General features: G+C 35.5%; 1 protein-coding gene across 3 annotated transcripts in view; it reads left to right on the forward strand.

Annotated features, from left to right (window-relative positions):
- Window positions 1-13,110, forward strand: part of USP25 (ubiquitin specific peptidase 25) — a 163,875-nt gene that overhangs the window by 87,960 nt on the left and 62,805 nt on the right. For all 3 annotated transcript variants that reach the window (XM_040227290.1, XM_040227272.1, XM_040227280.1), the window contains 5 exons: window positions 2,466-2,614; window positions 9,356-9,483; window positions 9,804-9,899; window positions 11,176-11,337; window positions 11,928-12,154. In XM_040227290.1, coding sequence (XP_040083224.1) covers window positions 2,466-2,614; window positions 9,356-9,483; window positions 9,804-9,899; window positions 11,176-11,337; window positions 11,928-12,154 — 762 coding nt within the window. The remainder of the gene's footprint in view (window positions 1-2,465; window positions 2,615-9,355; window positions 9,484-9,803; window positions 9,900-11,175; window positions 11,338-11,927; window positions 12,155-13,110) is intronic.

Consider the following 13,110-nt stretch of genomic DNA (forward strand, 5'->3'; position numbering starts at 1 on the left):
TTCAGTTAATCTTATTCAGAAATAACCTCCTTTATTTAAAGATAGGATCTTGTTTTTATCTGCTATCTCTCCATTTATTTGACCTATCCCATTTTTATTTCTGGCTCCAGACCTCTTCTGAAAGGGGGCTTTTGAAGGTTATTGATTTCCTAAATGTGTTAGTCCATTGGATAGTCCATTGGATCCCTCTCAATTCTCACTGAATTCTTACCAACTATTAGTGCTGTTGACTCCAATCTTTCTCCTCCTCCTCTTCCTTTTACATGCTTTTTCATTGAAAATACTTCTCTGGCTTCTAGTCCACCATATTATCTTGGCTTTCTCATGCCTCTGTTGATACTTTTTAGGAATTATATTTGTAGTTTTTTTCTTTATCTAAATGTAAGAGAGCCTTGGGACTCAGCTTAGATCCTCTTCCTCTTCTTGTTTGCTAATTCCTTGGGCAATCTCATTTACTCCCTTGATTTCCTGCTATGAATAAGCTACTACTTATTCAGTTTATAGCTTCACATCAGTCTTAGTTACTGACTTATTTATGTCTAGCTCTTCACAATGTAAAAATATCATGGGCCATTCTAAACCAATGATTTTCCCTGCTGCCTTAACACAAAAGTAAAAAAAAAAAAACAAACTCCTCTACTCTTGTTCACTGGTGCCCTTTTCAGTGCATAAAAATCAGTTCAGTTACTCATGCTCAAAATCTGAACATTATTCTTGATACTTTCTTTTCTTTTCTGTTCCTCATCCTGCCTATGAACCAGTCAATCAAGTCCTATTGGTGCTTCCTTTTGTATATATTAATAAATGTATGTATGTGTTACTTCATCTGTTTTTATACACTTTTATTATTAACTCCTGTTCCATTCTACTTTTATTTATAGATGGATTCTATATAGTCACATACCAGCTTTATCACTTAACAGAAACCATAAGGATTTTTCAGAGATATAAATCTGAGCCTCTTATTCCTATATTTAATTATTCAGCAGTTTTCCATTATATTCAGAATATACTAGGAAAAAATTCTTAACAAGGGCTGGTAGACTTGGTTAAGAATTTTGTTTTGATTCTCCCACCTAACTCTTCATTGTCATGTCCATGTTGCTCCCCTAAGCTATACTTCCTTTCCCTTAATTCTTTAAACATGCCAGGTTCTCTGCAGCCTGAAAGTTTCTGCCTGTGCTGTTCTTGGCCAGGGGTACTCTGGCTCTCCAATTCTGGCCTGGCTACCTCCTATTCACCTTTGCAGTCTCAGCATAAATGTCATTTTCCTGTGGAAGTCTTCCTTGCTTTACCCTCCTGCCCTAAAGACTAGATTTGCTCCCCTTCCAAATCTTCTCACAGCACTCTCTCTCACCACACCTTTTCTGACATCTGTAATAATATTTGTTCATAGCTGTATGTGCAATTAATGTGCATATTACATTTTTCCAAGAGGCTAAAAGTTTCCTCAGCTCAGAGATTCTATAACTTTTGTATGCTCCTATGCATATTCTCAATGTTAGTATAGTATCTTGCCCTTAAAAGGTACTTTTTTAAAGAATAAACATATATACACACACACACACGAATATAATTACATATACACATATGAGTGTGTGATTAACATCTATAGCATAGCTGTATATGAATATACTTACATGCATGTAGAAGCCAGTAGGAAAACAGTAGTAACTATAGCTGTCTGAAATGTTGGTTAGTTGCTCAGTCATGTCTGACTTTTTGCAGCCCATGGACTGCAGCATGCCAAGCTTCCCTATCATCACCTCCCACAGTTTGCTCAAACTCATGTCTGTTGAGTTGGTTTTGCCATCCAACCATCTCATCCTCTACTGTCCCCTTCTCCTCCTGCCTTCAGTCTTTTCCAGCATCAGGGTCTTTTCCAGTGAATTGGCTCTTCACATCAAGTGCCCAAAATACTGGAGCTTCAGCTTCAGCATCAGTCCTTCCAATGGATATTCAAGGTTGATTTCCTTTAGGATTGACTAGTTTGATATCCTTGCAGTCCAAGGGACTCTCAGGAGACTCTTCCAGCACCACAGTTCGAAGGCATTAATTCTTTGGTGCTCAGCATTCTTTATGGTCCAACTCTCACATCTGTACATGACTGCTGCAAAAACCATAGCTTTGACTATACAGACCTTTGTAGGCAAAGTAATATCTCTGCTTTTTAATATGCTGTCTAGGTTTGCCATTGCTTCTCTTCCAAGGAGCAAGTGTCTTTTTTAATTTCATGGCTGCAGTCACCATCTACAGAGATTTTGGAGCCCAGGAAAATAAAGTCTGTCACTGTTTCCATTGTTTGCCCATCCATTTGCCTGAAATGTAAACATTTGTTTCCCCATCTATTTGTCTGAAACATAAACAGGTATAGTTTTTAGGTTAAGGAGATAATATATACATTTATTTACTTTTTGGAAGCTAAAAGGCCATATTGAGGAATATGAATTTCTCCTCTCTTATAGGTAAAAAATTTGAAAATACTGAAATGTTTGGTCAGTACCCACTTCAGGTCAATGGATTCAAAGATCTACATGAATGCCTAGAAGCTGCTATGATTGAAGGAGAAATTGAGTCTTTACATTCAGAAAATTCAGGAAAATCTGGTCAAGAGGTGAGTTTAGCATCTTCATTCTCCTTCCCTATAAGTCTCTTATACAGTGTTGTGAAGTAAGGCTCTAACTGTATAGCTACCTAATAATTGAGAGAATAATCAGAAAATGTTTTTGAATTTAATTGGTAATTTAGACACTTTGGGGAAAACTGCAGAGTCAGTACAGTCTATAATCTACGTTAACTTTTCGTTTAAAGTGCTTTCTCAAAATTTTATGTTAAAATCCTCATTTAGGACATTGTTCAGTCTTTTAAGACTTTTTCAGTCAAGGTACCAGCCATTACAGCATGCTAGTGCTGGTAGTAAGGAAGAAAAACACTGATGTTAGAGTGGAATTCTGTATAGACATATGATCAGTTCAGTCGCTCAGTAGTGTCCGACTCTCTGTGACCCCATGAATCGCAGCACACCAGGCCTCCCTGTCCATCACCAACTCCTGGAGTTCACTCAGACTCACGTCCATCGAGTCAGTGATGCCGTCCAGCCATCTCATCCTCTGTCGACCCCTTCTCCTGCCCCTAATCCCTCCCAGCATCAGAGTCTTTCCAATGAGTCAACTGTTTGCATGAGGTGGCCAAAGTACTGGAGTTTCAGCTGTAGCATCATTCCTTCCAAAGAAATCCCAGGGCTGATCTCCTTCAGAATGGACTGGTTGGATCTCCTTGCAGTCCAAGAGACTCTCAAGAGTCTTCTCGAACACCACAGCATCAATTCTTCGGCGCTCGACTTTCTTCACAGTCCATGTTACTTACATCAAATATGTTGGAATGTGTCAGGCCCAAGGAGGCAACACCACGTGGACTCCTTTTCTTGTAAAATTACTGTGTAATTGCCTGAAAGGCAGATGGAAGAACTTGCTTCCTCAAGAAAGAGAATTAAAATAGATATTACAAACCTATTTATCTGTCTCCACTGGCCTCTGTCTTGTAACCTATGTTCATCTCTCTAGCTCCGTCTGTATATCCTTTCATCCATGTATTCATCCAGAATATTAGGAAAGGACAGATCCTGTGCTCCGAAATCAGTCATCATTAAGCAGTTGCTGCTAGCTGTCTAGATGTAAGCTCTGCAGGGGTTCACCACTCTGTCCCTTGGATAGTATGGTCTCTGTCTTATAGCCCTGTTACCAGCAGATAGAAGTGCATAACATGTGTTGACTGAGTGAAACGTCTCAGTAATATTAAAAAAGTTTCCAAGGTTTTTATCTTTGAATAGGCACTTAATAATTATTAAGTGATTGCATCTCTGTTTATCTAAAGAGGGACTAGGTTCTTATATCTTTGAGAATCAATTGTTTTTATTTGAATTATGTGCTTTTTAAAAAATATGTAATTTCTAATGCCATCCTCATCTCCTGTGTCCCCTCACAGATTCAAACAAAAAGGAAATAAGTATTCCTTATTTTTTGCCTTTTTCTTTTTTTTTTTTTTGAGAGAGAAAATATTTGAAATAGTTTTTCTATCTACATGTGGTTTAGATGCTAAGTCATGTCCAATTCTTGCAACCCCATGGACTGTAGCCCACCGGCTCCTCTGCCCATGGAATTTCCCGGGCAAAAATACTGGAGTGGGTTGCCATGCCCACCTTCAGGGGATCTTCCCAACCCAGGGATGGAACCCAGGTCTCCTACATTGCAGACAAGTTCTTTACCAGCTGAGCCAATGGTAGGTCTGCCTACATCATGTGTCTACGTCATAGATCATCTACTTCAGTGATTCTCAGCAGATGCCTAGATTCCACCTCAAAGCTATCAAATCGGAATCTAGGGATGAGTGCCAAAGCTCCACAGGTGACTCTGATAATAGACCTTTAATTAAGACTACTTAAATGAAGCTTGTTTATCTTACTGATTGGGAAACAGATCTTTAAACATTAGAACTTTACAAGGATCCCCAAGGGGAACAGGAAAACAGAGCTTTGTAAAGTGCAGTCTGTTTGCTATTAAATAGAAGAATGGTGGATTTGTGCAGGGAGAGAAGGAATGGCTTTTTCCTTACAATGTTACAGTAGCTTATAAATGAAACATGCTATGATTTATTGGTAAATAATGTAATAATAAGTAAATAATATTCCTCACATATTCCTAGCTTTTGACAATATTTTTCTTACATTCTCTCTGAATGTCATCATTTATTTTTTTAGAAGATTTAGTTTGTTTTCTGTCTTTGGCTTCACACTCTGACTGCCCTATACTGCAATATATATTTTCTGCCTAGATTTTCCCACCTAGCCTAAGGTATACAGTGGCTTGTCATCTTCTCCAGTGTCTAAATTCAGTTCCTAAGATAATAGGAACTGAATAATAGCTAGTTCCTCAATAATAGCTTATATGATTACCTGTGATTCCTAGTTCAGTTGCCTAGATTTGCTGGACATGGTAGTTTCAATAAGTCAGCCTACTTTAAGTGACTATCACTGACCAGAGTAGAATATCTTAAAAGTTTTTAGTAACACCCTTAAATAATAGTTTCATTCCATTGTGTCCTTCAGAAAAACCTATTTTATTTTTCTATAAACACCAGTGAGTAGCATCTTAGGCTTGTTTCTAAATTGGCATAACCCCTGATGTTAATACCTTTTATTTCTTATGCTATTATTTAATAAAAATTATTGATTTTACTTTGATGCAGCAAACATTAAAAAAACTTTTTTTTTGCAAAAAAGCTGTGGCTAACTAATATAGGAAGACCTCTAGTCTCCAGAATTACTATGATAAAACATTCAGTGGGCTATAAGAATTTACGTTTCTTTAATGACATATCAAGAATCAACTGAATAAATTAAAAATGATTATATGTAAAATAATTACTACCAAATTTTTTTCTAAATCATAACTTTTAATTAAATGGTATGTCATTTATAGATGAGTTAATCTCTTCAAGAAACCTGGAACTACTTTTTGGTAGCCTGTTGGTGAGAAAGAATTTCAAAGAGTAAATATCTCACTTCTGGTGTAGGTATTCACTACTAATACTATGATGTACATCCTTTTAGATGTGTACGTATAGGCGTTTGTATTTGTTCCTACTGTTTTGAGACTTGCATTGTTTTTCACTTACCAGTATATTGTGAACCTCCTTCCATGTCAACATATAGCTTTATGTCATTCTTTTTAGAACCTGCATAGTATCACCATAGCTAGTATTTATGAAATTAAATTGATTTAATTCTTCTGTGAAACTATTGGATAAAGAATTATTTCAAAGAATGTCTTTCTATAAATAACCTTGTGCACTTTGGAATGAAGGATAGTTAGAAATGGAATCTTTAGGTCACAGGGCATACTCGTTTAGAAGTGTAAGTACTGCCAAATTTCGCTTCAGGGTTGTACACATAATCAAAGTGCTGAGAGAAATTTTACCGAGCTTTAGCTAAAAACTACATTGCAGAAATAATACCTACATGTGCCGTATTAGATATATGTAGATATTATATAGGAAACAAATAGGGCAAAGGAGTGAAGACAGTCAAATGACTGAAATTGAGTTTTAAATTCGAATTGGAAGTTTTCTCCTCTAAGACTTAGTTATATCCTAGCTTTGTTTGATGTTCTGTGGGGAATTTGCAGTAATAGGTCTGTTTTTTCTTATTTTTCCCCCCAATATACATGTAATCTCACAAAAGCAAGATAGTTAAATCATATTAATAGAAGAATATGCTATTAACTCATAAAAATGACTACATTCTCTCTGGAAAATATTTTAACAGGTCAGATTTATATTTAGAGTAAATTCAGGAGTACTTTTGTTGCCAGTACTGATATTCTAAGTTCTTTTTTACTAACTGCAAAAATCTATTACCCCTGTCCATTCGTTTTATAATGTAGTAATAATAATAGTAATAATGATGAGATATCAAGAGTATAAGCATCATTTTTACCTTTAGTGACCTGTGTTTTACAAAATTCATGGTTTATCAGAGAATTAAGTATAGGTTGTTACTAAATGGGAAAATACTTTCAAAGGAAAAAAAGTCTTGCTTTATATTATTTAAAATTCTCTTTTATATACTGCTGTACTTATAATCTAAAATCACAGAGCTCAACACACCCGTAATATTTTTTTTAATGAATTTAGGGAATGTCTGGCTATCCCTTCTTGTTCTGAGCAGCATTAAAATGAAAAAGTGAAACCATGTAGTAGGAAAATCCTGTAGTAGGAAAAAACTGTCATTGCTGTTAGATTAAACAAATCTACGCAGAGACATGACATATTATGAACATTGTTTCATAAGATATGGAACCTATTTCCTGGACTGTTACGGCCTACAGAAAAGCATACTACCAAATTGGGTCATTTCATTTCTGTTGGCTATTGTAGGTTTCCATGAATTAAAGTATGTTCGTTATTTAAAGCTAAACAGTAAGCATACCTTAATAGTTATATTTAATTTTAAATAGTAACATTAAAACCATCGCAAGAAAAAATGAAGGTAATAGTGTTGAAATCTACTTTTTGAGTATTATGAAGTTGAATAGAGAGTATCATCCTAAGACATCAAAAGTTTCCCTTGTGATATGTGTAGAGTGTATTTCAATTCTTAATAGTAACTTTCAGTTCAGTTCAGTTCAGTCGCTCAGTCGTGTCCGACTCTTTGCGACCCCATGAATCGCAGCATGCCAGGCCTCCCTGTCCATCACCAACTCCCGGAGTTCACTCAGACTCACATCCACCAGGTCAGTGATGCCATCCAGCCATCTCATCCTCAGTCGTCCCCTTCTCCTCCTGCCCCCAATCCCTCCCAGCATCAGAGTCTTTTCCAATGAGTCAACTCTTCGCATGAGGTGGCCAAAGTACTGGAGTTTCAGCTTCAGCATCATTCCCTCCAAAGAAATCCCAGGGCCGATCTCCTTCAGAATGGACTGGTTGGATCTGCTTGCAGTCCAAGGGGCTCTCAAGAGTCTTCTCCAACACCACAGTTCAAAAGCATCAATTCTTCGGCACTCAGCCTTCTTCACAGTCCAACTCTCACATCCAAACATGACCACAGGAAAAACCATAGCCCTGACTAGACGGACCTTAGTCGGCAAAGTAATGTCTCTGCTTTTGAATATGCTATCTAGGTTGGTCATACTTTTCTTCTAAGGAGTGAACGTCTTTTAATTTCATGGCTGCAATCACCATCTGCAGTGATTTTGGAGCCCCCCAAAATAAAGTCTGACACTGTTTCCACTGTTTCCCCATCTATTTCCCATGAAGTGATGGGACCAGATGCCATGATCTTCGTTTTCTGAATGTTGAGCTTTAAGCCAACTTTTTCGCTCTCCTCTTTCACTTTCATCAAGAGGCTTTTTAGCTCTTCACTTTGTGCCATAGATGTGGATTAAAACTAAGTGAAAAAAAAAAAAAACAAACAAACACCTTGCCAAAGCAAATAGGCAAACTTTGCTCAAGAAATTTTAAAACTTAAGGGATATTTCTAATATTAGATCTTTCATAACTTTCTCTTGTCAGTTTCAGATAATATCCATGTAAAACAAATTACTTCAACTTCAGCTATCAGTAAAAGATGAACCAACTCCAACTCAGGAAATCTCAATTCAAGTAATCATTAGCATTTTTTTTTTTGTAGCCAAGCTGTGTGGCACGTGGAATCTTAGTTTTCTAACTAGGGATTGAACCCTAGACCCGTGAATCTTAACCACTGGGCTGCCAGGGAAGTATGAAGTAGTTTTGAATAACCATTTACTTTAACTGATTTTTTTAGTGAAAAGTAGCAACTTACAAGATCATATTCAATTTACCAAATGTGCATTTTCCTGCTTTTTTTTTCCTCTCTTGGATGTTTAAATTAGCATACTGAGCTTATTGACATTTATGTGGTGACATTTTGTGGCCCTTGAAAATACCATAAATAATATAGTTTGCTGCAATATAGTATGCCTTCTTTTTACAGAAGGACACTGCACAGCTTAAAATAAACATTTAAAAAATACTTGTTAGGTTATTTTATACTTCTTTATTTGTTGATTCACAAGTTTTTTCATTTTTCTTTCTCTTTAAATAAATATGGTTTATGTAAAGCTTGAATCTGTTTGTTAAAATAATTCTGAAGTTCTGTTGCATTTTATGCTTAATTGAACAGTTGCCAAAGTGTGGAGGAGTTGCCTCATAGCAAGCAGGCATTCAAATCTTTAAGCACTAGTAATTTTTAAAGTAAATGCTGTATTTGATAGTAATTGATCTCTTTCTTAAATGTGCCAAAATTCTAGTAGGAACATTAAATTTAAAACAAGGAAGTATAAGTTTCTAGCTTTATCATGAGAATTGTGGTCTTTTATGCTATAAAATATTTTTTCTTTTGTATATTACATCTTACAGGTAGCTTCCTCACAGGTTTTTGACAGTGTGGTTGATTATATTAAGTATATGTGTCATTCCTGGTAATAACTGTGACATAAGATTGAAGAAGCCAGAAAAATTGAGATACGAAGCCATACTTTCATTCAGTGTTTTTCACTTTGGGTTCGAAATTCTAATGTAAAGAATTACCAGTGAAGAAGAGTCATCAGAAGATTTTTCTCTTTCCTGTGTGTTATCCTACTGGAATTTTCAAAAGGTGTCAAAAACTTTTAGGAAGAAGTTGAGTTTTAACTAAATTGCATACACAGTCAGTTGTTTGTGATGTTAGCATTATGATGATGCATGTAAAACTGCCACTGCTCACAAACATTCTGTGCCTAAATTTGTAGTGGAGGAAATAAAAAGGTCGTGTTAAGGTTTTGTTTTTTTTTTCTTTCAGCATTGGTTTACCGAACTACCACCTGTGTTAACATTTGAATTGTCAAGATTTGAATTTAATCAGGCACTGGGAAGACCAGAAAAAATTCACAATAAATTAGAATTTCCTCAAGTTTTATATCTGGACAGGTATGGCTTGGTATACAACATAATTTAGTTTTGAAACAATTTAGTATCCAGAGAAAATTTTTGCTTAATTTCCTTAAAAGTTTTACTTTTTGCATAATGTTTCTAATACCATTTGTCAAGGAAAATGGAGTTCTTTTTTTATTTAGAAAAGTGTAGTTACTGGGAATAATGTTATAAGGAAAAATATTAATTTGTATTCTCTAATGTTTTATTATAAAATTTTAGATGAGTTAATCTTCTGTGGTGGTGGCTAGACTTAATATTGTATCTATTTCTTGTTTGGAAATACTGATAATTGCTGTATTTCTTTTTCCTGATAGATACATGCATAGAAACAGAGAAATAACAAGAATTAAGAGGGAAGAGATCAAGAGGCTAAAAGATTACCTCACAGTATTACAACAAAGACTTGAAAGGTATTGAAACTTTTATGAAATTATGAACCAACTATAGGAACTCGTATTCTTAATGTCTGCTTAGAGTTTTAATTTAAAATTCTCTTTGAATGATTTGTGATCCTACATATAGATAATCATTCTGGATGGATATTTTGCTTGAATTGGAGAAGGAAATGGCAACCCACTCCAGTGTTCTTGCCTGGAGAATCCCAGGGACAGGGGAGCCTGGTGGGCTGCCGTCTATGGGGTCGCACAGAGTCAGACAAGACTGAAGCGACTTAGCAGTGGCAGCAGTTTAGGCTTGAGTTTTGTTAGAAACTAAAATAATTCATAGTTGGCATTAGAAAATTATTATTTAAAATTAAATATTCCTACTGTCAAGAGATAATACTCATGGTACTGAAAGGACAAAGTTAAACTAACTTATGATTGAGGTTTCTTCTTGTGTGAGGTTAAATACTACTCTTGAGATTTCTATTAATAAGTGATAACTGAGTTTTTCTCCTTAACACTGAAGATACTAGCACAGATGCCTGTGAGCTTTATAAAGAATAATGGAATCTTTATAAAGAAGGGAAGCAAGTCAAGTGAGCAGAGGGAGTCAGAGAGCACAGCCCTGTGGAGAGATGGTGCCTGCCGTCTCTACTGGGCAGTGCCATGCGTGAATGTCAACTTCCTGTTGTGTAGAGCTTTAGATTGTTTCCAGAAGAAGCCAGAATCTAGACTATCAAATAGTCTGTAGTTCAAACAGAAGTCTACAGGCTTAAATGTGCTCTGAAAGATCCCAGTTTGCAACCTCTGATCTAATCTGTATCCCCTTGTTTTACTATTCACTTGAAAATGAGTGATCTAAAGCTTTTAATATAAAATATGTTATTTTTCAATAGCTTTAATTCTTAAAAGGTATCAATAATCATATTGAAATATAATCAGAGGGAAAAGGAGGGGGATAATATTAGCCATCATCTTAAGACCAGATGACAGATCTAAAAATAAAAAGCCTGAGGAGATGAAAATGTCAGTTTTCATTTTACTGTTAGATTATAACTTACAGCAGCATTTGAAATTTATAACAGTGTATATACACATTCAGTCTTCTCAGCTTTGGTTTTGTTCCTCTAGAGAACATTTAACTTATTTCTTGAATGTATATGTAGTTTTACTGTCATTTGAAAGCAAAATTAATTTCACTGTTGAGGAATATTAAAGTGTTTTTATAATGTTTTAGAACAATTATTGAAATAAGTGTACTTTTTACACAAATTTAAGCATTCATGCATTTTATGGTTAACAGATATTTAAGCTATGGTTCAGGTCCCAAACGATTTCCCCTGGTGGATGTTCTGCAGTATGCCTTGGAATTTGCCTCAAGTAAACCTGTTTGCACTTCTCCCGTTGATGATATTGATGCGAGTTCCCCATCTAGTGGTTCCGTACCATCACAGACATTACCAAGGTAAACTTTTCTTGATAGAGAGATAGCTGTGTTCTTGTATTAGGTAATATTGTAATTGATACCTTTATAAAATGCATGTTGTGCTTTATTTTAGTGAACTTAGAAGATTGTGTAGGTCTTCTAGGGACTTTCTTATTTCATTGGATTTCAATGGATTTTTTATGGCTGTGGATTAAAATTTTCGTATTTTTTTCCATTCAGAATTATACTTTAGGCTGTTTTGGTATGTATATCAGCCTTTCTTTCATCCATGAAAATACTAGTATTAAATGAGAATTTTTTTCTGTAGTGTGAGCTGATAAGGATCAGCAAAGGAAGGTTTTATAAATCTGGTATACGTATGATTTGTATAAGTAAATACTATTGAGCCATTTATAATATAAAGCCCCAGTTTTATCCTTATAATAATGTAGTTCCATGTAGTAAGAATCTCATTTGAATGTTACATTAATCCACATACTTCTTTTTTTTTAACTTTTTTCTTTTGTAATTATAAGCCAACTTAATATTGTTTATTTAGCGCATAATCTTTGTCCAGAGCTTCAGTTTGGAAAGTTTAATAATGAATATTCTATGCTTGAAAAATGCAGCACAACAGACCAACAGGGAGCTCCTTCTTCAGAACTGCCAAGCACGTCACCCGTGTCAATAGCTGCCATTTCATCAAGATCAGTAATACACAAACCATTCACTCAGTCCCGGATACCTCCAGACTTGCCCATGCATCCGGCACCAAGGCACATAACAGAAGAAGAACTCTCTGTGCTAGAAAGCTGTTTACATCGCTGGAGGACAGAAATAGAAAATGACACCAGAGGTAAGAAGCTTCTCATAGCAGAACTACTCTCACCTCAGATGGACATGGTTAATGTTAAAATTGAGAGGGGAGGTCATCTATGGGTTTCATGTAAATATTAAAAATGGGATTTTTTTTTTTTTTTTTTTCCTCCCTTACAAAGTGTTTTCTATAAGATGAGCTCACTTGGCTTCCTTTTTTATGATCTTAATATCAGTTTTAGAGAGACCAAAAGATTTTCCTTGGATTACTTAGCTGATTAATGACCTAGCAGATGGTCTGATTTTCTGGTTTAGTGCTCTAAATTTATATCAAGCTGGTATTCACAGGTACTCCACTGGTGAAACATCATCCAGCATCAGATTTTGTACATAACCAGCTATGTACCTCCCTTGATGCCTGTGCTGAGTTCAAGTGAAAAACATTTTCTCTAGGTTGAAGAATTAGAAATGTGAATTTTAATTTTCTGTCTGCTCTAGCAGATTTCCAAATATGATTAACTCAGTGCCAGTCTGTAACTAGTTTTAACTGGCATAAGAAAAAGAAGGACAATGCTCTGGGAGGGGAGGAGCAGTGAGCATGTTGGTATTCAGTTGCCGTCCTCCATTCTTGGAAGGAACACTCCTTTATTCTGAAATAATCTCCTTCCTACTTCAGTGTTGCTAAAATGAAGTGATGTGGATATTTTATGGTAGACTTTATCATCATTTTTCTTGATCTGTGGAAAAAATCTAGGAGTTCCTCTTCTGTATCAAAAGGTTGGACTTACACTAAACTACATCACTTGTTAGATTTTAAATCTGGTTTTAAAGCCCAACTAGATGCTTTATAGACAATATGGAAGTCAAGAGCAGTCCTAATTGCATAGTAAATAAGGTGGGAGAGCAACTAACAGCCTTAGTTACTCTGAAGATTTTCCTTAGTATTTTCATATATAAGGGAATTTTTTTATATTTGAAATCATTAGTGAAAATTTC

Source organism: Oryx dammah, unplaced genomic scaffold, assembly GCF_014754425.2.
Source record: "Oryx dammah isolate SB20612 unplaced genomic scaffold, SCBI_Odam_1.1 HiC_scaffold_2, whole genome shotgun sequence".
In the NCBI taxonomy this organism is placed as follows: Eukaryota; Metazoa; Chordata; class Mammalia; order Artiodactyla; family Bovidae; genus Oryx; species Oryx dammah.